The 26,310-nt window shown below is 48.4% G+C and overlaps 4 protein-coding genes across 4 annotated transcripts in view; 3 read left to right on the top strand and 1 right to left on the bottom strand.

Annotated features, from left to right (window-relative positions):
• The window catches only part of LOC119458766 (uncharacterized), a 37,611-nt gene extending 33,008 nt beyond the window's left edge, over positions 1-4,603 (top strand). Inside the window, exons 16-17 of the mRNA XM_049670963.1 lie at positions 824-1,097; positions 1,646-4,603. Of these exons, the coding sequence (XP_049526920.1) occupies positions 824-1,097; positions 1,646-1,843 (472 nt within the window). The 3' untranslated portion in view covers positions 1,844-4,603. The remainder of the gene's footprint in view (positions 1-823; positions 1,098-1,645) is intronic.
• A 4,272-nt stretch (positions 4,604-8,875) lies between these two features.
• LOC119457749 (nucleolar protein dao-5) lies at positions 8,876-11,309 on the bottom strand. The gene has a single exon (XM_037719401.2). The coding sequence runs from the start codon at positions 11,285-11,287 to the stop codon at positions 9,014-9,016; it is 2,274 nt and encodes a 757-aa protein (XP_037575329.1). The 5' UTR covers positions 11,288-11,309; the 3' UTR covers positions 8,876-9,013.
• A 437-nt stretch (positions 11,310-11,746) lies between these two features.
• On the top strand, positions 11,747-21,410 carry LOC119457747 (U5 small nuclear ribonucleoprotein 200 kDa helicase). Its single transcript, XM_037719399.2, has 3 exons — positions 11,747-12,598; positions 14,165-17,575; positions 19,054-21,410. The coding sequence occupies exons 1-3, from the start codon at positions 11,777-11,779 to the stop codon at positions 21,262-21,264; spliced, it is 6,444 nt and encodes a 2,147-aa protein (XP_037575327.1). The 5' UTR covers positions 11,747-11,776; the 3' UTR covers positions 21,265-21,410.
• Positions 21,411-23,457: 2,047 nt separating this feature from the next.
• On the top strand, positions 23,458-25,787 carry LOC119457748 (glucose-6-phosphatase 3). The gene has a single exon (XM_037719400.2). The coding sequence runs from the start codon at positions 23,636-23,638 to the stop codon at positions 24,722-24,724; it is 1,089 nt and encodes a 362-aa protein (XP_037575328.1). The 5' UTR covers positions 23,458-23,635; the 3' UTR covers positions 24,725-25,787.
• Positions 25,788-26,310: the final 523 nt, after the last annotated feature.

Here is a 26,310-nt window from a genome sequence, read left to right as displayed (position 1 = left end):
ACTCCGCTATTCAAAATTTGATCGTTTGGCTAGGAAGTGTCGAGGACGGGCCCCAAAGTACGCATTTGCTGTAGCCACCTATTGTTAATTAGAAAGTTAATTAGCGAACTTCGCTAATTACACACGTAAGTGCGGAAATTGCTCTGTATATATCTTGAGGCCGCCAATCCGTACACTCGAATGGTAAACATAACGAGACCAAGATTTACATTCTACCAATTTTGAAAATTTGGTGCACCTAAAAAAAACCTGTATATTACAACACTGCTCCCCCCCCCCGGAGTTTACATCGAGCAAACTGGCTAACCTCCCCGTCTTTCCCTCTGTTTTTCCACCTCGAGTGAGTTTTTAGTGTTGCTACTGATGTCTTCGGAACAAAAACCAGGGACGATTAATGCCAAAACTTTTTTTCAGCCAATTGCTAGTGCCGATAATTAAGCAATGTATGAAGTGCTTCAGAGGACACGCTGGAAAGCCAGGCCAGCTTATCTATGCAATGCTAATAGAAGTCTGGAGGAAGGTAACAAAGAAGTAATCGATCACTATTGAGTAATTCCTCAATTACTTTCACGGGGCAGTAACTGGTAACTGTAATCAGTTACCTTTTTGAATGAAGTAATTGTAATAGGTTTTTTTTTTTCTTTTTCCGTAACATGTACAAGTCTGGTAATATATACATATAACTTCAGCAATAAAACTGGGAACACAACTAGTGAAAAAAATGCAGTTTTCTAATGAAACTACAGTGTTGCCTCTTCAATCGTTAGTAGCAGATTGTAACATTGCCTGCAAATTTCCTGCCTGCCTCCATCCCTTCTTTCAGGTACCACCTCAAAGGTCCAAAGCGGGGTCAGACTGAGGTGTTCGTCGACAAACTTCCAGGCTGGCCCGACAACATTCGGCCCAGCAAGCGAGGCGGCTACTGGGTGGCCTTTGCGACGGGCCGCTCCTCCAACGACACGAGCTTCATAGACTACCTCACCCCCTTGCCGTTTATCCGCAAGGCAACCATCCGCTTTGTCTACCTTGTCGGAACGGCATTGAAGACGGCCTCCCGGTTCTACCCTATGGCTGCCATCAGTGACTGGGCAGCTCAGGTTAGTCTATGTAGCGCACGTCGCCAGTGTTGTCAGACTTGCTCAGTATGCCCACTGCAAAACGTAGGTATCTCCCGGCAACCTCCGGTCACCCACCCCGTCTTGCATCAGCTGATTTCATCCTGCAAATTTCCTAAACGCTTCACACCCGCGCAAGCGCACATGTGCACACGCTTTACTGTACTTAACGTGGTGGCTCAGTGGTTATGGAGTTGCACTGCTGCGCATAAGGTCGTGGGTTTGACACCCAGCCGCTGTGATTACGTTACAATGGGGATAGAATGCAAGAACTAGTGTACCATGCTTTGGTTGCAAGTTAAAGAATCCCAGATGGTCAAAATTAAACCCGAGCACTCCACTTCGGTGACCCTCGTATAGCGACGGGTTATAATGGATGCCACTTAAAAGTCGCCCTTAATCTTTCATTGCGGTTGGCCTTTAAAAGCCACTTAAAAGCCACCTCGTCATTCAGTACGTCCCAGCCTATTCACGGCCCATTAAGCCATTTCCATCTTTCCATCCTCTTTCTTTCTTCTTTTATTTCCCAGTTCGAGAATGGATGGGTTCTTTACGAGACTGTGCCACAGTACGGCCTGGTCGTGGAGCTGGCCGCCGATGGTCGCATCCTGAGGAGCTTCCACTCGCCCAAGCACAAGATTCACCTGTTGTCTGAGGTGCTGGAGCACGATGGTTACCTCTACCTGGGCTCCTACCGGAACCCGTTCCTGGGCAGGATCAAGCTCTAGTCATTGTGCTGCTTAACACACCTGCCCATCACCACACCTTCGCGCACTCTCCAGAGGCACTGGCAACAGCAGTACTACCATCCTCCAACACATTCACATACTCGCACCAGCAACTCTGATGCAACATAGCTCTCCAAATATAGACCACTGGTGCCATCTACAGACACACAACCGCACGAAAATGAGACAAGCTCGTGAATAACTAACCAAGTGCGTGGCAGCATCCAGATATTTCGAAGGTGCCTTACACTCCATTTCTGATAGTTTTTCGCAATGCTTCCGTCGTTCATCTAGCTCGGCACAGGTAGTCGGGCACGATGGGAAGGGCGCCGTGTTGAGTGCTGACTGATCGAGTAGCCATGTTATCGTAGGGAGCTTTCAGGGTTTATTATTCCTTCTCATCTACTTTTGGAACTGCTTGCAGTTACTCAAATTAGCAACTGTTGCCCTCAGTGTGAAAAACGGTCAACAAGTATGAAAAATGGCGTTAATTTCAATCTGTTCTATGCTGAAAGCGCGGGGTGATATCACAGCTGCATCTGTCAACACGGGTGCAATGACCTTCATATCATGTCCAACGAGTATGCTTATACCTTTGTACACCACGAGTAGGAGTACGAGCAGCGGAATGAAGCACAGGATGTTAGATCAACAGTTGCGCCACACTCGACTAAACTAGTCGTTACAGACTGGTCAAGTGTGATGCAGTCTTGCGACTGCAAAGTGTAAAATGAAGGAAGCAGCAGTTGAAGATTACGGTGCCTGCTGACGCCGAGAAAGATGCCAGCTAGTCAGTTGACATGCCTGACGGCATCGCCATAACGTCGTCTTGACCTTCAACAAATTTGCTTACGTTTCTGATCTATTGCACGATACTGACGTTTACAAAGTAGCTCTTCCAACGTGCTTTGTCACTGTTCTACTTTTGAGCTCAAGAATGTATGACCGACAATGTTGCGCGTATTGAAGCACAAGTTCCAGAATGAAGAGCACTGTCATGGCAATCTTGTTCAACCGTGACATGAACACACATGCTGCCACAATGTAAAGCTTGAAGCAGGCAGTTTCTGATGCTTAGCTCAAATCTCATTGAGGCAGGTATAATCCATGAACTCTTGCATTTGGAATATGTATTTTTACACTGTAGTAGCGCAAATCTAACAAAGCCAAACTAAAACAAATGCTGGCCACAAATTTTTTATATCTGGGTGAGCTGGTTGCATGCATGTGGTGCAGAATGTTGTGTATGCTTGGGCTGTGTTCTCAGATCACCATTCAGGTCTTTGTTTCATCTGAAGCAGTGTCTGTAGTGAAGTGGAGTTTATTCAATATATACAGTAAAACCTTGCTAATATGTAGTTGGTGGGGAACGTGGATAAGGCACTGCACTAAGCGATGTACTAATTAACCGACAATGGTAAATGAGTGGCTATAGGCTTGCTGCCCCCCCCCCCCCAAAAAAAAAGAATTTTTCGCTAAACACACTCGCAGACAAGTTTAATTTGCGAGCAGGCATCAAACAATCCGATTTTCACTTGCCGCGGCAATGGCATCCTTAAACTCGGCAAAGCTGTAAGCCAGTTTCTCTATCAGGCCCCACTTCTCTGCGAACGCCCTCATGACAGTCAACGCACTAGCCGCATCGGATATGGAAGGGCCATCATCCATGTTGATGATGTGGAAGGCGCTAAAAGCTATGGGAGCAGGAAAGATGTCCTGGCTACTATGTTTTGACATCACTATCGGTGGCGACTGCAGTTTCGGAAAGGTCCGTGTGCCACAATTTCGCTATCTATGGTCTGCGCACATGATATTTCGTCGATTACATGCCTGTACGTGCCAAAAAAATACTACGCACTGTTTGGCATGCGTTAAACAACTACAGCTTAAGCCGTTGGCCATTACATTAGGTCCAATGGAGTAGGGCGGAGGATTCATCGCGACTATATTTAAGCTGGAATTTCTTTTTAAGCGGGTACGTATTAACAAGGTTTTACTGTATATGGCGGAACAGTACTTCTCACAAAATTATATAGTAACGTAATATCCCTGAAAGTGATTAACTTAATACGGCTCCTGAACTACCTGTATTCGTTTGGGTTACGTGTTAAGTACAGAAGCTTGTAGAAAATGTGACTGTTCTATTTATCATTTTTTACGTAGCTCTTGTGCCTTTCTGCCAAAGTGGCATATTCTCATTGCTTGTGACATCATCAGTATTGAGCCAGTTCTGTTATAGGAAGGAGTAATTGCCTGAAGCATTAAGATGATAGGCTTGAATGAACTGCTGCCGTTGTGTGTATGCCATGTATTGTTTTTGAGAATGTTTCTTCCTAAAACACTTTAAAGTTTGTTTACCAACACTTACCAGAGGGCTGTTGTAGGCCTGCACTGCTGTGGAAGGCAAGAGCTTACCAAATGAAAAATGTGGTCGATAAAATTTTTGGAAGCAAGCTACACAAATTGTGGAGAATTATGGATAAGTCGATCGTACTGCATCTTAAAAGGGGACTCCCTTAACATGGCCTGTACATACATGGGATATAGTGATAGGGAACAGGGTGGCATAGGTTAGTTACTGGGCATTTTGTAATGGTTAATGGTTGTTTGCTAATTTTCCAACAGACCTTTTTCTGTGTGCACTTCAACCAGGGCATTATACATACCAGTCGTTTTCAAAACATTTGCGACTGTTTCACAAAGTTCTGGGTTGTGCAGTCTACGGGCAGATGTTGCAATAAAAGCATTCACTTGTGCCAACAGTTTGCTTTCTTTTTGTTTGGTGCAATGACCCTGAGTATCGGGAGCTTTGTAGTTTACGAAGTGCTTGAGGAAGTCCATGGTAAGCCCTTCCTCCCCAAAAGCTGTTGGAATACCAATCTTATTCAAGTCGGAAGTGATTAAAATGAACAGCGCGTGAACTTGACTTTGCCAATGGTGATTTCTAGTGGTCTATTCCTTTTGCTACGAAAGCATGTACGAATGTGTGCAAGGAAAAAGCAAGTATCCCACATATACAAAATTATACCATACGTATTCAAGTCTAGTCTGCTCACTATTCTGTGTAATGTCCTACCAGACAGCCTTTACCTACTGCATATTGCATTATGGTCAAGTGTGCCTGTGGAATATTTGAAAAAATTGAAGCCCCAAGATGGTAGAACACAAAGCTTTCGCCCATGCAAACTGAGTCAAAGTCCAAAGCCAACGACCACGCAACGAACCCAAGAAAAAGCTGAGCGACCTGATGCGATGCATAGGTGATTCGATTGCTTGTTTAGGATTGTATTTTTTTAATGTTGTAGTTCAATGAAGACACATTTGTATAGCCTTTATTTTAGATCATGTAGCCATTGAGTACACATACACACTCGCGCTTTCACGGACTGCATGCCGTTGCCAATACACGGGATCGGCCTTACGGGCACGATCGCGCTCGTGCTAATGTTCGCCTCTTCTTCTGCCGTACACTGCACCCACGGCGTACCCATGGTGACGGCCAGGAATGCAATGCAGGTATATACAGTTTGTCTGGGTAGTGTGGTGTTGCAGTTCTAATTGTGCTTAGATACAACTGCGAATGCAAACTGTAGTGTTACAAGATTGTGTGCGCAGATTGTTTTATTGTGTGCACATATAGTTCCATTGTGTAAGTTGTCTTTCCTGCAGTGCGTTTTTGGCGCTCACAGATGAATAGGTGAGACATAGAAAGCTTCGCTTTAAAATCTTGCGTAGTCTGCAGTCCTGCAAAGCTTCTTCACAACTAAAGCTCTAATCCACAAGCTACCCTTATTGCCTTTGTACTTGGGGATTGCCACGTTAGAGTAGAAAGCTGTTGCTTGGTAGCGTTGCTTGCAAGGTGGCTTTGTTTATGTACAGACATCCACGGCCTAATATTTATGAGACTCCCTACCATGGACACTTCAGATAGTTAAGAAGCATGGAGGCCAAGATGGTATCCATCCATTTCCTTGCTGAAAAGAAGTTCACACGTTGGTCTGTGCATGAGCTTATGGTTGTGGACAGCTTTATTTGATGGCCATGACTGTTAGTGTCAAGTATTTCTGTGGATGGGGAAAGTCTCATATTATGTGACCAGGGAAGAGGATACAAGTGCTAATTTTCTTCTCAAAAGTTTATTGAACCTTTTATGTGTCAGTTATTTGTTCACAGATTAGCTGACTATGCAAGAACTTCAAATATAAATTTGTAACTGAACAGGCTGATGAGAAAGCAGCAAGGATATCTAGACAAAGTACAAGGCAAAAACAAGCGAGCGTGCTTCCTACAAAACTGGGAAGTTGTTAAGCAGCAGCTAAAGTTGAGCTCCAATCAGGGCCAGTTGGTTACACTGTGTCTGAGACAATCACGCTTTATGCACAGCGACATAAGTGGACAACTAACATGTCGCGCTCTCTGTCGTGTGTGCTAGCGTCCAGTTCTGTCTCTGTGCATAACTACGTTTAACTAAGACGACTAAAGTTTTCTTCTGCCATGCGAAGAACCACACTGGATGAAACGTGCTCCATGCCATTGGGCCCAGCTTGTGCTAAGCATCACAAAGCTTGGTCTTGATTTTTCGGAAGTGTGGTACAAGTGAGTAATTCAAATGCACATGTGAAATACATACTTAGTATAGTGGGGTTACAAGTCGGTGGCTCCGGTATCACAATTTGCACGCTTGAGAATGACGAGAGACATGAATTTGGACCTACGGCACCTCGAGCAGTAACCAACTGCAGTGCACTCAAGTAATGGCTGCTATTCATGCAAGCACAAAGTGGAGAGCGCAAGTTAAAATTTTTCACCTATGTGCCAGGTATACACTGAGGAACAAACTACAGTGCCCATAAAATGTATCTTGAATTTTGCTGTCTGATGGAAAGGAAAGTTTGCATTATCCAAGACGACGAAAACATACTGCAGTAACTGCAAAATGTTGAATTGCCTACCATTGTCCACATACACCGAAGAACAGGCTATGGTGAAGATAAAATATCTTGAAACTGAAAAGGAAATGTCACCGCATCATCTAAGATTACTAACAGCGATAACTGCAAAATGTTGGGCTGCCTACACAACGCAACTCATGCAAGATGCCGGTATCCACTAACAAAGTGTGCAAGTGTGCCTCCACTTGAATAGCATCTAGAGTCCAAATCTTGGTAAGCAACAGTGGCAGGATCACATAACAGCTCCGCCGTTGTTGTATGTGTTCCTTTCACTGTTTGTCCAAATTTGTACTCGAGTTGCCCTTTGCTCAATATAACTAATCTGCCCAATTTCACACCCTTTTGTGCATTTGAAATTCCGCATGATCCTCTGCACAATGTTCCCAAGCTTGTGAGCCATAACACACTCATCAATGTGCGCAGGTTGCTCTAGTCACCAGTAAGGCATGGTTAGGGACATTAAAACAGTGCAACATTAACAGCAATAATTCTAAAAGCAGTTATGCTCTGGAAACACCTAACTGGCTTTTAGCTTTCATTCGAAGTAGACTCCATGCACCACACCATCTACATTAGCTTGCGCAGTGAACTAGAAGTGTAATATACTGCATTTCGAGTTCTAAAAGATCAACTTCATTAAATGTATTGTGCAACATCAAGCAGCCTGAACATCTGAAAGTTCAGGTGATGCTTGCGTTCTGCTTATGATCTCAATGTGAACACAAAGGAAAATCCAAGGTTGGGTACAGAAAGCTGGAGTATGCTACCATAGTCCTTGACTTTTTTTGATGGTCATGAAGCTTATGTGGAACAGTTTGGCACACTGCCCAAGATGGCTGACATGGCACAGCAACCAGTCAAGTGGACAAGGCCTGTGATCTTGATTTTTCGGAAGTGTGGTACAAGTGAGTAATTCGAATGCACATGTGGGTTCACATCTTGCTCACGCAAGATGTGAACGGTTACATGGACAACACAAGTAGTGCACTTAAACGACAACCAGAAATTACAGAATTTCTTGAATTCAAAAGGTTTTAAACAGAAAATAAGCACAGCTGAATGCAAAACAGACTAGAACAAAGCACAGAATGAACATAGTCCTCCAGTGTCTTGCACTCGACTTTACTCATCCCAATTATACATGCCAATTAGCGCAACATATGCTAATTCAGTTACGAATTTTTGGACACACTGTCATGCCACAAATTCCTCGCTGTCTGTGGAGACGGGCAACCTGTCAAAAGATGAAGTGTGCATGAGACTGGCCACTGCAAACTGCAGCACTGCAAAATGTCCTCGGACCATATGGTAAACTAGGCTGCAAATGCCTACTATACAGTCATGAGCCGAAGTCCAGAGACCACCAGCATAAAGAGTTTAAATTTCTTCTAGCACAGTCGTGAGACACGAGTCTCAATGTACGACGTCTACTGAACTAGCACATGTAGGCTGTGCCACTTCATTTCAGCCTGCATGCCTAGTTTGCAAAGAAATGTTCTTTCATGGAATCAGCGGTCTTGGAACTTATTCTACTATAAAATCTGAACTTTTGACCAATAACATCTGCATATCCAAACTGGAAAGTGACAATGACCAATGCTTCTGTGATGTCCAGAGCAGGCAGTGATTACAGATGTCTAGTGACCGCTTGAAACAATCCTTTAATGACAATATTATGTGATGCTCGTGCCTCCATGGGCAATCATATGAAAACAAAAATCTGCAAATAACCCAGTACAGTGCCAATCTTCCAAGTGCGCCTAGTCAATCTGGAACTGCACACAGATGCGAAGAATGCCAACCCAGGGTAGATTAAAAACCATGTGGCAAATGACTTGCCCTGTACAGTCACTGAAGAGGTGTGCAGCAGATCAGTCATCAAAGCGTATCGAGTTGACGCCCGTGTCAATGCTTCCACCAGAGTATGTTCCCCGCTTCTTCTTTGTCTTCTCGTGCCTGAAGTCCCTGCCCTTGACGTTCTTCAACACGCTGTAGGCCTTCTCTCCCCACGATCCCCGAGCACCAGCCTTGGCTTCGAAAGAATTGTCACGTAGCTTGGGGTCTACGTGGACTTTGTCAGACTTTACTCTCCTAAATGGGGAGCTTTTCCTTCCTTTATCAGGGGAACCAGGGTTGCCATTACCGTTAAGCATCGGCGTACTCTTGCTTTTACTAGACTCTTCCTCACTTTCGTCCTCGCTGGATTCTTCTGCGTTGTTCACAGCCACTTTTGGAGTTGATGTCTTGGCTTGCAAAGGTTTCCCGCCTTTTTGACTGCTGGCTGTTCATCTTCACTGTCGTCAGATGAGGACTCCTCCTTCGCAGCAGGCTTCTTCGGAGTAATCTTCTGCTGTTTCACCGGCAAGGATTTCGGAGGGGCTTCTTCATCACTGTCATCAGATGAGGAAGATTCTTGTTTCTTTAGAGGCTTCTTCTGTGACGCAGGTGTTGCCTTGGGGGTTGAAGCTGGGGTGTTCTTTGGCGTCACTACCGGTTTCGCTGCTGGCCATCTGTTGTCGTCATCGTCGCTGTCAGATGAAGAGGAGTCTTGCTGAGACTTAGCGGCAACTGGCGTACCTTTTCCGGGAGGCTTAGGAGGAGGGGGCGTCTTAGTCGCTTTCGTGGCAGGACTCTTACCCTGAGGCTTTTTGGGTGCTTCTTCCTCACTGCTGCTGTCGGAAGATGACTCCTCTTGCGGCTGCTTCTTTGCAGGAGTCGGCTTCTTTATGGAACTTGGCTTTGTTGCTGCAGGTTTGGGGGGCGCTGGCTTTGCATCTTCCTCAGAGTCACTGTCTGAGTCTGAAGAGCTGTCCTTCTTTGCTTGGGTCGGCTTCTTGGCTGGTGTTGGCTTTGCTGCTGCCTTGGGAGGCACCGGCTTCGACTCTTCTTCGGAGTCGCTGTCCGAGTCTGAGGAGCTCTCCTTTTTTGCCTGGGCTTGTTTCTTTGTCGGCGTTGGTTTCGCAGCTGCTTTAGGGGGCGCTGGTTTTGACTTTTCCTCGGAGTCGCTTTCAGAATCTGAACTGTCCTGTTTGGCCTGTGCCGACTTCGGCACCGGCTTCTTCACTGCTTGTTTTCCTTTGGGAACAGTCACCTTTTTCGCTGGCTTGTCATCATCGGAGTCACTTTCAGAGCTGGAGCTGTCCTTGGCAGTTGGTTGACTCTTTCCTTGCGCTGGCTTGACAGCTGCTGACTTGGCCGGCGTCTGCTTCCCAGCTACCTGTTTGGCAGGAGTTGCCTTGGCTGGAGGTGCTTCATCTTCCGAGGATGAACTGCCGCTTGACTCTTCTTTCTTGGCCGGTGTTGCCTTCTTAGCTGGGCCGATGGCCACCTTCAGCAAAGTTTTTTGGTTCTTGGCACCAGTGGCAGCGGCCTCAGGCTTGGCGACTTTCTTGGGAGGCTGATCGTCCTCGCTTTCCGAAGACGAGCTGCTGTCATCCTTCTGTGGTTTGGCCGGTGTTGCTTTCGAGACAGCAGCCTTTCCCGGCGTCACCTTCGGTGCGGCGGATTTGCCGGCCGGCGTAGTCGCGGCGCTTTTGGGTGTCACCGGTTTCTTCTGTGGCTCGGACTCTTCCGAACTGTCAGAGCTCGAAGACTCTTGGGCGGTCTGCTTGGCAACAACCTTTTTGGCTGACGATGCAGCATTCTGGGCCTTCGGCGTCGACTTCGCGGGCGCCTGCTTTTTGGCGGGCGGTGGCTTCGACGCTCCATCATCGTCGGAGGAGGAGTCGGAAGAGCTCTCCTGTTGCTTCTGCGCCGAAGCCGGTTTCTTGGGAGCCGGCTTGGCCTGCGGCGTGGCAGCGGCAGGCTTGTTCAGCGCAGCCTTGTTCTTGGGATCATCGTCATCGTCCGAGCTGCTCGAGCTATCGTCCTTCGACTGCTGCGGCTTCTTGGGAGCCGCCTTAAGCACGGGTGTTGGCACGGCGGGCTTCTTACTCGGCGGAGCAGCAGCTTCAGAGTCAGAGCTCTCCGACGAGTCGGTCTCGGGCTTGGCTCGCTTTGTAGGGGTCTTAGCTTGAAGCGCTGCCGGCTTCGGTGTAGCAGCCGGCGTTGTCTTGCCCTTCGGTGCTTCGTCTTCTGAGGAATCGGAGTCCGAGTCGGAGTCCTCACTGTGCGCCGGCGCAGCGGGCTTAGGCTTCTGAGCCGAGGCGGGCGTTTTAGCGTTCACCTTGGCAGTGTTTCCCTTGGGTGTCGTGGAGTTGACTGGCTTTGTTGGCTTGACCTCTTCCTCGCTCGAAGAATCCTCGGAGGAAGACACGTCGTGCTTCGCCTTTGACGTAGCGCCGGCAGCCGCACATGGCGCCTGGAGGAGCTTGCGCTGTTGAGGCTGCCCTTCGAAGTACGAGCTCACCACCTTGTCGAGCTGCGGAATTCCTTTGGGCAGGGGCTTGGCGCTTCGTTTTTTCTGGAACTGGTTGGCAAGCGCTTTGTCGACGCCACTCAAATAGTGAAAAACGAGGGACGCTGTTGCCGCTTCCATGCTGCTGGCCGCCATTACGCCAGTTGAAGAGAGTACGCTGGGACGCCAATGGCTCCACGTGGGGTCCGCAAGCCTACATCACAGTATACATAGATATTTTAAGAAATCTAAAATTTTGCGGTAATGTTTTTTGAAATAAAATAGTTTTCAACTTATTTTATATCTAATTAAAAATATTTTTTATGAACGCTTGCAACAAGTGTCGCTACCCCGTGGTCGTTGTTTTTTAGCCTCTAAGATTAAACAACGCTATAATCTCAAAGGCCATATATCTACATACGTACTTTTGTAATTTTTTAGTTTAATAAAACAAATATAAAAGTAAATATATGTAAATTATTTGTAAAAAATTATTTGTGGAAATGTGGGCATTTTGAAGAATATTTGTAACACAAGAACTACGAAAACGTTTCTGCGGCTGTTACCATCAGCCGTGTGCCGTCCGGTGCCGTCGCGAAGCTAGCCAAGCCAAGTTTTTCAAACGCAAGCGAATCGGCGAGAAACATGGCGGACGTCGCCGCACGTTCGCTTCAGTACGAGTACAAAGCAAACTCTAACCTCGTCCTCCAGGCCGACACTCGTCTCATCGAGCGTAGGCCCCGCGATGAGGCGACAGGCGAAGTCGTATCGCTCGTCGGGAAGCTCGAGGGCTCCCGCATGGGAGACCGCTACCAGCGCACCAAACCCAGCAAAGACGAACGCAAGTCCAAGAAGCAGCAGCAGCAGAAAAAGGCGTCCGACGAAAGTCGGTACGACGCCGCCAAGCTGAAAGGGCAGTCCCTGCTCTCGGAAGGCGTCGAAGACGTCGTCGGCATCCTGTACCGGCCCAAGACTACAGAGACCAAGCAGACGTACGAGGTTCTGCTAAGCTTCATCCAAGAAGCGCTGGGCGATCAGCCTCGCGACATCCTCTGCGGTGCCGCCGACGAAATCCTCGCGGTGCTAAAGAGCGACCGCATCAAGGAGGGTGAACGTCGCAAGGAGACCGAAGCGCTGCTCGGATCTGTCGCCGAAGAGCGGTTCGCGCTGCTTGTGAACCTGTGCAAAAAGATCACCGACTATGGCGTCGACGAAAAGCAGCCCGTCGTCGAGGAGAACATCGACGAAACGTACGGCGTCAACGTGCAGTTCGAGGAGTCGGACGAAGAGGACGACGAGATTGTGGGCGAGGTTCGCGAGGACGACTCGAACGACGAGGCCGAAGGAGAAGAGGCCCACCTGGACACCACACTGCAAGCGACCAACCTGATAGCCGGCCGCGAAGGGGGGCGAAAGGGCTCCAAGGCGGGGCTGCACCCGCGAGAGATCGACGCCTACTGGTTGCAGGTCGGGCAAAATTTGCTACCGGGTGTTTCATTACAGAGATTTTCGCACTGAACCCTCCTGAGACATCAAAATCTCTTTGGTGCATTGCCGTTAGTGCTATGTTGAGTGAGCCTTTGAGAGTGCTGACAGCTACGGGACAAGTGGTTGACAACCGTTTTCTTACTTATGAATAATCTCAGTACTAAATTGATGGAAGGTTGTGGAACAGGGCCATCTCCCCTGCTCCACTTTCAGGAATGGCCCTAAGTTAATTTACATTTAACACAGCTATCAATGCCTGTCATGCTTCTCGCATATGAAAGCTGGAGAATTTTGTAGAAAAAGCATTTTCAAATCACTGCTTTTAACCTTTGAAGCTGATGCCTGCACAGCACCAAAACTGTCCATGAACATCGCTTCACTTTTTATGCAACCGTAGCATACTGTGCATTAATAACCAGTTCAGAGCCCACTTCTTGACCACCATTGTTGCAAATGCGGCAAAGTCTGTGGTTGACACATTGTTTTCAGCATGAGGCACTACTAGCCACTGCAGTTCATGATGCCTTGCCAGCGGAGCATGTATGCGCCATACAATCGAAGTGTGGCTTTTTACAGGGACCTCACCACTAAAACTATACTTTTAGTGTGTTGCTTGACAACTGATATAACAAACAAGCACAAGGAACTTCCAGGCTTCTCATTTCGTGTCCGTAGGAAAGATATTGCATCATTGGCACAGTTTCCCTATACATGTCGCACCACACTGTGCGTCATCGTTTGAGTTAGGGAGCCTACATGCAACGCCGTTTTAGGGTGGTGACGACACCAACATTTTGACCGCTATTTACCGCCAAATTTGGTGGGTAGCCATTTTGGTCGCCAGTCTTTCTGCCTCTTTTTGTCACGCTCTGATGTACTCACGTTAGCACGCGATCTATTAAATTTCTTTAATTTAGTTTTGCGCCAATGCGCACAAGAAACCTGCATACATCTTTAATATACTAGTTGCCTTTTCCTTTTATTTTAACACATCAAACTTACTCTTCTATTGCACGTCGTGCGACACATATAAAGCAACAAGTTATAAGGCACTATGGCGTGCTCGTGGTAGTGTTATCTCACACCAAGAATGTGAACTGCATTAAGCATTGTCGTTTCCTTCCAGTTGTACATAATATATAAAGGGTGCTTTTCGAAGTGTGCTGTAATAAAGACTGTCCTTACTAGTCTGTTTAACTAAAACGTTGACGTGGCGTGTACGGCGCTCAGACGTGCCATTTGTCTCTGGCTGCTGAGGCCAAAGTTTATTAAAAGAAGTTAGTTAATTTCCCGTCACCAAGGGTTGCGGGAAATGTGGTCTGTCACTGGTCTTTCGCCATTTTGTGCCCCAGATTTAACCCGCCAATTTAGCTGGCGGCGGCAAGTTCCCTTACAAAGGCTGTCACCACCCTAAAACGGCGTTGCATGTAGGCTCCCTAGTTTGAGTGCATTCTCTGTGGTCATTCATGTTTTCAATAACTATTTCATTGTTTGTGGGTGCAATTTTTCCTTGCAGTAAAATATTCTTGTTTTCTTTTTCAATAGCGAAAGCTCAGCAAGTTCTACGATGACCCTGTCGTGGCTCAGACAAAGGCCGGAGAGGTCCTGGACATTCTCAAGACGGCTGTTGATGACCGCGACGTCGAGAACCAACTGGTGCTGCTCCTCGGCTTTAACCAGTTCGACTTCATCAAGGTTCTGCGGCAGCACCGGCAGATGATCCTCTACTGCACTCTCCTAGCATCGTCCCAGAGCGCCACCGAGCGATCGAAGTTGCGCGACAAGATGCAGGCTGACCCGGAGCTGGAGCGAATCCTGAGGCAGCTTGAAAACACCGACAAGGACGACATGGTGCAGGAGGAGCGTGAGCGGCGTGCCCAGGCCCGTCAGGCGCGAGTCAACGCCGAGCTGGAGCCCATGGACATGGACGAAGACAGTGCGGTCCCCCAGATGTCTCAGTGCAAGATGCTGGACTTGGAAGACCTGACGTTTCAGCATGGCAGCCACTTCATGGCCAACAAACGATGCCAGTTGCCCGATGGGTCTTTCCGTAAGCAGCGTAAGGGCTACGAAGAGATTCACGTTCCCGCCCTCAAGCCCAAGCCTTTTGATGCCAGTGAGTCACTCGTCTCGGTTGACAAGCTGCCGAAGTATGCTCAGCCCGCTTTTGAGGGGTTCCGTAGTCTTAACCGTATTCAGAGCCGCCTGCACAAAGCTGCGCTAGAATCCGATGAAAACCTCCTCCTCTGTGCCCCGACGGGTGCTGGCAAAACCAATGTAGCCCTGCTCTGCATGATGCGGGAGATTGGCAAGCACATCAACCCGGATGGTTCCATCAACGGGGACGAGTTCAAAATCATCTACGTCGCCCCAATGCGTTCCCTCGTGCAGGAAATGGTGGGCAACTTCAGCAAGCGACTCAACTCGTACAACATAACTGTCTCCGAGTTGACGGGCGACCACCAGCTGACGAGAGAGCAGATCAATGCAACCCAGGTGATTGTGTGCACGCCCGAGAAATGGGACATCATTACTAGAAAGGGAGGCGAGCGCACCTATACCCAGCTCGTGCGCCTCATGATCTTCGACGAGATTCACTTGCTTCACGATGAGCGAGGTCCAGTGCTGGAGGCCCTCGTGGCAAGAACCATCCGAAACATCGAGATGACCCAGGAGGACGTCAGGCTCGTTGGTCTCAGTGCCACCCTGCCCAACTATGAAGACGTTGCCACATTCTTAAGGGTTAACCCGGCCAAGGGACTATTCTTCTTTGACAACAGCTTTCGGCCCGTGCCGCTCGAGCAGCAGTACATTGGAATCACAGAAAAGAAGGCCATCAAGCGTTTCCAGCTCATGAATGAAATCCTCTACGAAAAGGTCATCGACAACGCCGGAAAGAACCAGATTCTCATCTTTGTCCACTCACGGAAGGAGACTGGAAAGACTGCCAGAGCTGTGCGAGACATGTGTCTCGAGAAGGACACACTGGGACACTTTCTCCGAGAGGGTTCTGCGTCTACGGAAGTGCTCCGGTCTGAAGCAGAACAGGTGAAGAACCTCGAGCTGAAGGACCTGCTGCCGTATGGCTTCGGTATACATCATGCCGGCATGAGCCGTGTGGACCGTACCCTCGTGGAGGACTTGTTTGCCGACCGTCACATTCAGGTGCTGGTATCGACAGCTACCCTCGCCTGGGGTGTCAACCTTCCTGCCCATACCGTTGTCATCAAGGGAACCCAGATATACAACCCTGAGAAGGGACGCTGGGTCGAGCTGGGGGCCCTAGACGTTCTCCAAATGCTTGGCAGGGCCGGACGACCCCAGTACGACACTAAGGGTGAAGGCATTCTTATCACAAATCACAGCGAGCTGCAATACTATCTTTCCCTTCTCAACCAGCAGCTGCCCATTGAAAGCCAGATGATCAGCAAGCTTCCTGATGTGCTCAATGCAGAAATCGTTCTTGGCAACATCCAAAATGTGAAAGATGCATCCACTTGGCTGGGGTACACATACCTTTACATTCGTATGCTACGTGCGCCGACGCTCTATGGCATCTCACATGACGAGATCAAGGCGGACCCATTGCTGGAACAGAGGCGTGCTGACCTAATCTTCACGGCTGCAGCGCAACTGGAGAAGAGCAACCTGCTCCGCTTCGACAGGAAGTCTGGGAACATGCAAGTGACAGAGCTTGGTCGGATTGCCAGCTACTACTACTGCACCTTTGAGACCATGGCCACTTACAACCAGCTGCTTAAACCCACTTTGAGTGAGATTGAGCTGTTCAAGGTCTTCTCACTCTCCAGTGAGTTCCGGAACATCACCATCCGCGAGGAAGAGAAGCTCGAGCTCCAGAAGCTGATGGAGCGTGTCCCAATCCCCATCAAAGAGAGCATGGAAGAACCAACGGCCAAGGTGAACGTTCTCTTGCAGGCATACATTTCCCAGCTTAAGCTAGAGGGACTTGCCCTCATGGCTGATATGGTGTACGTGACCCAGAGTGCCGCGCGTCTGATGCGCGCCATCTTTGAAATTGTGCTTCACCGTGGCTGGGCACAATTGACAGACAAGGCACTGAGCCTGTGCAAGATGATTGACAAGCGCATGTGGCAATCTATGACGCCACTGCGGCAGTTCAGGAAGGTTCCCGATGAGGTCATCAAGAAGGTTGAAAAGAAAAACTTCCCTTGGGAACGCCTCTATGACCTCGGCGTCAGCGAGATTGGTGAGCTTCTGAGAATGCCCAAACTGGGAAAGCTGGTCCACCGGTACGTGCACCAGTTCCCCAAACTGGAGCTGGCCGCCCACATCCAGCCCATTACGCGATCCATGCTGCGCGTGGAACTGACCATCACGCCGGACTTCCAGTGGGACGAGAAGATCCACGGCACGTCTGAGGCCTTCTGGATTCTCGTGGAAGACGTGGACTCGGAGGTCATCCTCCACCATGAGTACTTTCTGCTCAAGAGCAAGTTTTCCCAGGACGAGCACCTCATCAAATTCTTCGTCCCTGTCTTTGAGCCACTGCCGCCTCAGTACTTCATTCGCATTGTGTCCGATCGGTGGATCAATGCAGAAACTCAGCTTCCAGTATCATTCCGGCACCTGATACTCCCGGAGAAGTACCCTCCGCCTACGGAATTGCTGGATCTGCAGCCCTTGCCTGTGTCTGCTTTGCGGAACCCAACATTTGAGGCTCTGTACAAGGACAAGTTTCCTTTCTTCAATCCGATCCAGACACAGGTCTTCAATGCCATCTACAGCAGTGATGACAATGTATTTGTCGGCGCTCCAACAGGCAGCGGGAAGACCATCTGTGCAGAGTTCGCCATCTTGCGCCTGTTCTCTCAGGCACCAGAAGGCCGTTGTGTGTACGTGACTCCAAATGAAGCTCTCGCCGAGATCATATACGCCGACTGGACTCAGAAGTTCTCCTTGCAGTTGAACAAGAAGGTGAGGGTTGCTTGTTACTCATAGATTTAGTAAAGCAAGCAGCAGGACAGACAATTTATTTATTAATTTGTTCAATACATACTGCAGACTCAAGGTCCAAGCTGGGTAGGCACCATAATAAACAGATAATACAGAGTAAGCGAATAAACAATGAAACGTAATTTTAAGAAAACATTAGTAGTAAGGAATTTTAGTCAAGTATTGTGCGTGTAAAAAAAAAAAACCTAAATGTGTCTGTTCATGCAAAATAAGGTGTTAGTGCATTATCACGGTGGTGTCGGGTATGTCTAGTCGTTAGGGGTGACAAATGGGGAGGGTTCAATTGCTAGTTCGTGATTAGTAAGTATACGAAGGAACCATAACCTCAATTCTTTCCTTCGTACTTCAAGTGGCTGTGTTTGATTACTCTGCATTATTTCACTGGGTGAGTCAGATTCGGAAACATTTTTGTATATAAGCCTCACAGCCTTTCGTTGGATTCTAATTTGTTAATGTTTACTTTAGTGGTAATGGTCACAAATACATGCATGTACTAGTTTAGGTCCGATTAGTGAGTGGTATCCGAGTGGTTTAATATTAGTGGAGGCTCCTTTAAGCTTATGCCTTATTTAAGAAACAGTTTTTGGAAGGAAGATGAACAAATGTTAGATATATGAACATTCCAAGACAATATTGTGCAACACTCCACATTACTGTACAGCACTGTACAGGAACTGAACACAGCATGTGGAGGCTCCAGCGCAAGTTGAACGTGGACTAGACCACCTTGCTTGCCCAGAAAAACTGATCAAATGCAACAGTCAATTATGAGGATGCTTCTGCATGCTTCCTGACATGAGAACCATTGATTTGCTAGCTTAATTAATTAAAAACGAACCAGGTGCCTGCTGCAGTAAGTAAAAACAAATGATCCCTATACAGTAAAAACTTACCCATTCTCACATTTACAGCGTTACTGCTTTCCTGCATAGCACGCGCGTCAGTAGGGCTAGTATGTACGCCAACAAACCTTCATAATTTTTTTTGCATTATGTGACCTACAAAAGTTGTGATCTAGGAGCCACACACATATTTTGTAATTTCAAATTCTTTTTTACTCTCAGTACTTATATTAAAAATAGCAAATTATTACTTTCATTTGTGTTCCTTGGGGTGCTTTTATGAAGTTTCACATACGAATTCTCAAAAACTGTCTGATCAATTATTACTGCTTCACATGCATTCAGAAAACCAGTGATAATGCTATAATTTTATGTACCGCAGTGTGTAGCAGCTACTGCGTCTTGAAATAAAACATTAAAACATATAATCACCAAAAAAGCACATTTCTAGCAGTAACGAAAGTATTAAATTGAACTTTCGGGTTATTTTTCAATTAAAGGAAAAGAAAAGGGTCACATTTTCAATGCTTCGACGTTATGAACTACTATTCTTGTCACTAATTTAGTACCTCAAGTAATGAGTGCTGTTCTTCTCAGGTCGTGATCCTCACCGGTGAGACTGGCACTGACCTGAAGCTGCTTGCCAAGGGCAACATCATCATTGGTACACCGGAGAAGTGGGACGTCCTGTCACGGCGGTGGAAGCAACGCAAGAATGTCCAAAACATCAACCTGTTCATCGTGGACGAGCTACATTTGGTTGGCGGAGAGGATGGCCCCGTGCTCGAGGTGATCTGCTCCCGAATGCGCTACATTTCCTCCCAGATAGAGCGCCAGATTCGCATACTGGCACTCAGTTCCTCCCTGGCCAATGCTCGAGACATTGGCCAGTGGCTTGGAGCCAACATCAACTCAACCTTCAACTTCCATCCCAACGTGAGGCCCGTCTTGCTAGAACTGCACATCCAGGGCTTCAACATCACTCACAATGCCTCTCGCCTCTTGTCCATGAGCAAGCCGGTCTACCAAGGCATCATGAGGCATTCCCCACGAAAGCCAGTCATCGTCTTTGTGCCGTCACGGAAGCAGACGCGTCTGACTGCAATCGACATCCTCACATACTCTGCCTCAGAAGGTCAGGCCTCCAAGTTCTTGCACTGCACGGAGGACGATCTTAAGCCTTTCCTGGACAAAATCACAGACAAGACACTGAAGGAGACATTGAGCAATGGAGTGGCATACCTTCATGAAGGCTTGAGCCCAGCTGACCAACGCTTGGTGGAGCAGCTTTTCGACAGCGGTGCCATCCAGGTTGTGGTGGTCTCCCGAAGTCTTTGCTGGGCTTTGTCTTTGTCGGCTCATCTTGTCATCATCATGGACACGCAGTTCTACAACGGTAAAATCCATGCCTATGAAGACTATCCTGTGACGGATGTCCTCCAGATGGTTGGTAGGGCTAACCGGCCTCTTGTTGACGAGGACGGAAAGTGCCTTCTGTTGTGCCAGTCATCGAAGAAGGATTTCTTTAAGAAGTTCTTGTATGAGCCCCTCCCGGTGGAGAGCCATCTTGACCACTGCCTGCATGACCATTTCAATGCAGAAATTGTCACCAAGACTATTGAGAATAAGCAGGATGCAGTAGACTACCTGACATGGACATTCCTGTACAGGAGGATGACACAGAACCCGAACTACTACAACCTCCAAGGTGTCACTCATCGCCACCTTTCAGATCACCTGTCAGACCTTGTTGAGAACACACTGAACGATCTCGAACAAAGCAAGTGCATCAGCATTGAGGATGAGATGGATGTCGCGCCTCTTAACCTGGGCATGATTGCTGCTTACTACTACATCAACTACACAACAATCGAGCTCTTCAGCATGTCGCTGAACTCGAAAACAAAGATCCGAGGCCTTCTGGAGATCATTAGTTCGGCCGCGGAGTATGAGAACATACCCATTAGGCATCACGAGGACAACATCCTCAGGCAGTTGTACAACCGACTGCCCCACAAGCTGACAAACCCGAAGTTCAGTGACCCGCACGTAAAGACCAACCTGCTCCTGCAGGCGCACTTGTCTCGGATGCAGCTGTCTGCCGAGCTTCAGTCTGACACAGAGGACATACTCGGCAAGGCCATCCGGCTCATTCAGGCCTGTGTAGACGTGCTCAGTTCCAACGGATGGCTGACCCCAGCGCTGGCAGCCATGGAACTGGCGCAGATGGTCACGCAAGCACTTTGGAACAAGGATTCTTACCTCAAGCAGCTGCCGCACTTCACGGCTGAAATTGTCAAGCGATGCCAGGAGCACGGTGTCGAAACCGTTTTTGACATCATGGAGCTCGAGGACGAAGACCGCAACAAGCTCCTTCAGATGACCGACAGCCAAATGGCAGATGTGGCAAAGTTCTGCAACCGGTACCCCAACATCGAGCTCACATATGAGATCCAAGGCAAGGATCACATTAGGTGCGGCTCTGCTGTCAACGTCGTGGTCCAGCTGGAGAGGGAAGACGAAGTTGTTGGACCAGTGATCGCCCCTATGTTCCCTCAGAAGAGGGAGGAAGGCTGGTGGGTGGTGATTGGCGAGTCTAAGAGCAACTCGCTCATATCCATCAAGAGGCTCAGCTTGCAGCAGAAGGCCAAGGTAAAGCTCGACTTTGTGGCTCCCGCACCTGGTGACCACACATATACATTGTATTACATGAGCGACTCCTACATGGGGTGCGACCAGGAGTATAGGTTCACCATTCACGTTGGCCAGATGGAGTCAAGAAAACGGAATGACAGCGACAGTGACTAATTGTTGCTTGCTGGCAAGAACTGAGCTGGCCTCAGCATGTTCATCGGTGTTTTGTTTTCACCTTTTTTTTTGTTTTGTTTTCGGCCTCATGTGACTGTACATAGAATTTCTCAGCACCATTGTGAAATAAAAGGGGAAATCTGTATAACTTGTTGCGAGTTGTCTGTAATTATCCAGCTCACTGACTCCGAAAACTGTCACAGAAGCCTTTTTGCTCACAGGCTGTTCAGGAACTTTTGGCATCTGCACTGACAAAAAAAAAAAAAAAAAAAAACTGGAAAAAAAAATGTAAAGTGTTTTGAAACATGTTTACTGGAGTGTTGGTCATGGCAGTTATTCCCTCTTTGTGGGCTTTCTTGCAGTGTGCGAGCGACATCTTTCCTAGAAATTAGAGTTGAGAAAAAAAATTTTATTGCATCTGCCAGATCGCATCGTGTCACCATCTCTCTGCACCTTGACAAAGTTTTAAAGAAGCGCTACTCCCTCGTAGCTCACCGAGGGGCCGTGACGCACCAGAGGATTATGACTAGTGACCCACCGATAGGTCACCATGCACAGGAATCGAGACTAAAAACAAAAACAGGCCTGCACGGCACACGCAGCACAATCAGCGTAAGCTGGTGGAGCGGCACAAGAGTAGCTCCAATTTTGGCACCACGCACACCAGGGTTTTCACGACAGTCTCTTCGCCTTGTTTTGTCGAGAACGATCTGAACTGCCAGCCTGGCGTCGACGGCGAGCTGTGGCTTGCAATGCTCTCTGCACAGCAGTCTGCTGAGCCCGATGATGCCTGGCCGCGCAGGCCTGTGACGTTTGCAGGCACCTTAACTAGATGGCGCCACCATACTGGCGGAGGCTGGGGATCGCGTTTTTTGTTTTATTGCGCGCCTCGTCTGAATGGCATCTCGTCGTCTGCGCATAAGCACGCTGCGTTTGCAGGCGCCTTAACTAGATGGCGCCACCATACTGGCGGAGGCTCGGATCGTCTGCGCCTGCGTTTAAGCGAATTTTTCCGGTGCGCGATAGCAAGCGCTTGCGTGGTCCACGCAGTGGGCGCGGGTTCGATCCCGGATCGCCGTCGGCGGACACCATCGCGAATTGAAACGGCTATTGGAATCAGCCCATAACAGCTTACGCTGTAAAACGAGCTGATGCAGTGACTATGAGAGTACTACCATTGCTGGAAATCAAAAGAAATATAGTGGACTTGCATTGAAAGGGATTGAAAAGTTTACCGGACAAGGACAGGTTCGAAGGAATGGTCCGCGGAGCTCTTGCGCAATCGTGTTACTGCGCCAAATAGTGCGGCAGCTAGCAGCGGCTTTCGGTGCCGGTTTCGGTTTTCTTTACGCGCTGTGTACGTCCGTTACCCGTCTTCACAACCTCCGATATAGCCCTGGATGTTTAATAAAATTTGACAAAATATTAATTTTACCGTTGAAAATGTCATATCAAGATTTCGTACGTTTGTGGGAACTACGTTCTCGCCAAAGGTTTTTTATCCGGTATGTCTACAAACGCGTGCCCCTCAGGTCGGTTGTCCGTGAGCCGGCACCCTGTTTACTGTGCTCAGAAAATTTTGTGGGATCCAAGAAATAAAAAATAAATAAATGTAAGGAATTCTTTTTCAAAGAGCACAATATTTATAGCATGTGATGTACGGCTTCTCATAGCATTGTTAACATAATAATAAATTAAGTAAAATTTGCTTGAGCTAGGGAAATAAAAAAAATATTAATCAATTTAGGAAACTCTTTCTTGGCGCGTAAGGAGTCTTGGAGCTTCGGTCCCATAGCTTTCCCTGCACTAGAGGCACTCTACCTGCACTGCCAAGAAAGAATACGTAGGGTGCATTTAGCAAGACTAAAGAGGTGGGCTGGCTTGTAGTGAATTAACGTCATGTTGTCGCGCTTTTGCTGCAGCGATTTATTCTTTTGCACTAGCACATTGCTGCAGGTGAACTGGATGACGAAAGCGGCGTCTCATCCGCTCGTAAAAGGGACGCCAGGGAAACCTAAGTTGCGCAGTGAAAGCCGCGCTGGCCGATTAAATAAAATACAGCGACACTTGGGGAGAGCTCCGTGTGTGAGCCTGGGCCAGTTCCCATGGCAACAGGACCCCGAATGGAAGCAAGTAAGCACAAATACGAAATAAGGGTGCTGTTCACGTGCCCATCAGCAGGATGGGCAGTGTCATGAGCGCGGTCCCCGACGCTAGCGCCACCGTTGCCACGATTCCTACTTGCCGGCGGCGTACGACGGGGGGCCGCACGAGTCGTCTGCCCAGCCGGTACGCCGGCTTTTCATTCATTGAGCTTTCTCGAGAAGTACGCGCCGACCGCGAGCGGTCGTTGCGCTAAACCGGAGTCACCATGGACGCCATGTACACGGCTGGCGCGCACATGACCAAGCACCTGCAAGAGAACTTTGACGGCTACGACCGCTTCTTCTCGTGGGTTTCGTTCGTGGCCGATCCGCCGCGCAACCTGCTCTGGTACTATCCGATCGCATTAACATTCAGCACTCCGCTGGGCGTCCGTATCCTCATCGCGTCATCGTGCTCCGAGTTCCTCAACGTCGCCATCAAGTGGGTGCTCAACGAGCACCGGCCCTTTTGGTACGTCAAACTCAAGTCGGACATGGGCATCCAGCTCGCGCAGACGTCGCAGACGTGCGAGACGGGCCCGGGCTCGCCGTCCGGACACGTCATGATCACCGCGGCCGTCCTGTACGTCGTGATCCGCTACGCTCTCAGCCGCATGGACAAGACCCGCCTCGGACGACGCCGGTACCTCAAGGCGATCGTGTGGCCCGCATACGTCTGCTACCTGACCGCCGTCGGCGCGTCCCGGGTCTTCATCGGGGCGCACTTCCCGCATCAAGTGATGCTGGGCTTCGCCATGGGCGTCGCGACGGGCTACGCCCTGGAGCGGTTCGACGTCGACCAGTGGCACTTCCCCGAGTACGCGTCCCTGAGCGGCATCATGGCCATGACGTGCGCCACCGTGTTCGCCGCCTTCACGGCGCTCGGCGTCGACCCGCAGTACACGGTCCGCCTGGCCCTCGAGGCCTGCGACGACCCCCGCTACGTGAACCTCAACTCGACGGTCCTCTACAGCATGATGCGCAACATCGCGTGCCCCTTGGGGGTCGGCATCGCCATGTCGAGGCCCAACGCCGGCAGGGTGACGGAAGGCGCCAAGCGGGCGCCCGTGTGGGCCAAGCTGCTGGCGGGACTGGCGGGCGTCGGCATCGGACGCATCTTGCTCGCCTGTCCGCTGCCCAAGCGCGAGTCGTGCATCTACGCCGGAGCGTTGATCCAGTTCTGCTTCTTCACCTTCGCCGTCAGCTACGGGATTCCCTACGTCCTGTACAAGAAGTACAAGCAGGTCAACAAAGTTCTCGCGACACGTCCGAAGAAGAAGGACTCCTCTTCCAGTTCCTCTTCGGATGAGGAGTAAAGAAGAGGTATACGTCATGGGGGTGTTCCCTTGGGAGAAGACCTAGAAAGACAGATGGTGGTTTGTTGTCGTGTGGGGAGGATGGCGCATGCATGGATGTGCAAGTGTGTGTGTTCATTTCGGCCACTAGCATCGCTAGAGGGCTCACACAGAATCTCAAATTCCAAAGAGCGCAGCGTCTCTCATATGGCCCCTGGTGGTTGCGTGGAAAATAAAGTGAAGCGTGAACGTCTCTTGGGGTTTAACCAGAGATGTCTGATCAATGGTCTGATCAATGTGGCTGAAAGTATGTGTCTGCATTTGAGTTCCATATTATGACGTAAAACTTTCAACTTTTGTTGGCTTCGATGGCTCTGCCGTACTGAGGTGTAAGACAACATGCCAGATGATTATCGGTACACCTTTCTCATGTCAGTAGAACCAGGGATTACTTCAGTCAGTAGCTGGTCCTAACACATCCAGCTGTGATAACGCACAATCATAATCGTGCAACACGTCTAGTTTATGGTGACTGTTTACATCTGTTGGTTGTTAGTTGTTGGTTGGTGTGTGTGCATTAAGCTCTTTGTTAACATAGATGTGCAACCGCATTTGCACTTGCCTAGAGCGCTCAAAATTGTACACCTATTTTCAGTGACTGCCTGTGGGCTTGCCATGGAACAGCCTCTAGTGCAGTCATGTGGAAAGAATTTTACAGCTGCGTTACAAAAGATTTACTGCACATAATGTAGGTGCTCTAAGCAAGTTTGATTGTGGCTGTAGTGTTAAAATGTGCAGTGTTGTGCAATAGAATGCTTAGGGCTTTATGCCTTCTCAACCCTGTGATCAAGTTGTGAAAATCAGAAATTGTTCACACAGCTGTTCTGAATCCTAGGTTTATAAGGTTATATATATATAGAAAGGCTCTTGTAGTGACAACGGCTATCAAGAATGCTGCTAGTGTCGCAACACTGTCACCATCTTTCCAAAAGCAGAGGTACTTAGAATGTCCCTATAACGAGTCAAGTGTCCATTCCCAGTGCTTTTCAAATGCTTTAATAAATCCCTGATGAAAGATACAGAATGCCAGCTACATGTGTGTGTCACTTTATCAAAGAATGTCTGAAGCCTCACTTGGCAAAAGCAGTTCATACTTAGATGTAATGTCAAGTCCGTAAGATAAGTCGTCAAAACATTTTTTCATCAGTTTAAGAAGGCTTGCAGGTGGCATTAACAGATGTCAGGCCATTGAAATGCAATTGCTAGTTGTTTATAATAAAATTTTATTTACAGATGTTCGTGCAGCTATTTCAGTAAAGGGTGTCGTGATGATGCAACATTGGGAAAGATTGCATCACTGTTCCACTGCTGTGATTGGTAGTTCCTAGCACATTCTGCAATATTGTGTGTGGATTTCACATTAGTGGTTATAGATGAAATGCACGAAAAAGAATGCATCCTTGGCCTTTGAAGTAAGCTGTTATCTAAAAAGTGGTAATTTATTTCTTTTTCTTTTCATCTTTGATAGCTCAAAATAGCCTCAACAGCACCCCTCAATATTGCAACAGGGATCTACTTTGGGGAGCTAAGTTTAGAATCTGCAAAGC

The sequence above is a fragment of the Dermacentor silvarum genome, chromosome 7 (genome assembly GCF_013339745.2).
Source record: "Dermacentor silvarum isolate Dsil-2018 chromosome 7, BIME_Dsil_1.4, whole genome shotgun sequence".
Classification (NCBI taxonomy): Eukaryota; Metazoa; Arthropoda; class Arachnida; order Ixodida; family Ixodidae; genus Dermacentor; species Dermacentor silvarum.
The sequence above is the reverse complement of the archived record's forward strand: the minus strand, read 5'-3'. Positions and strand labels throughout refer to the sequence as shown.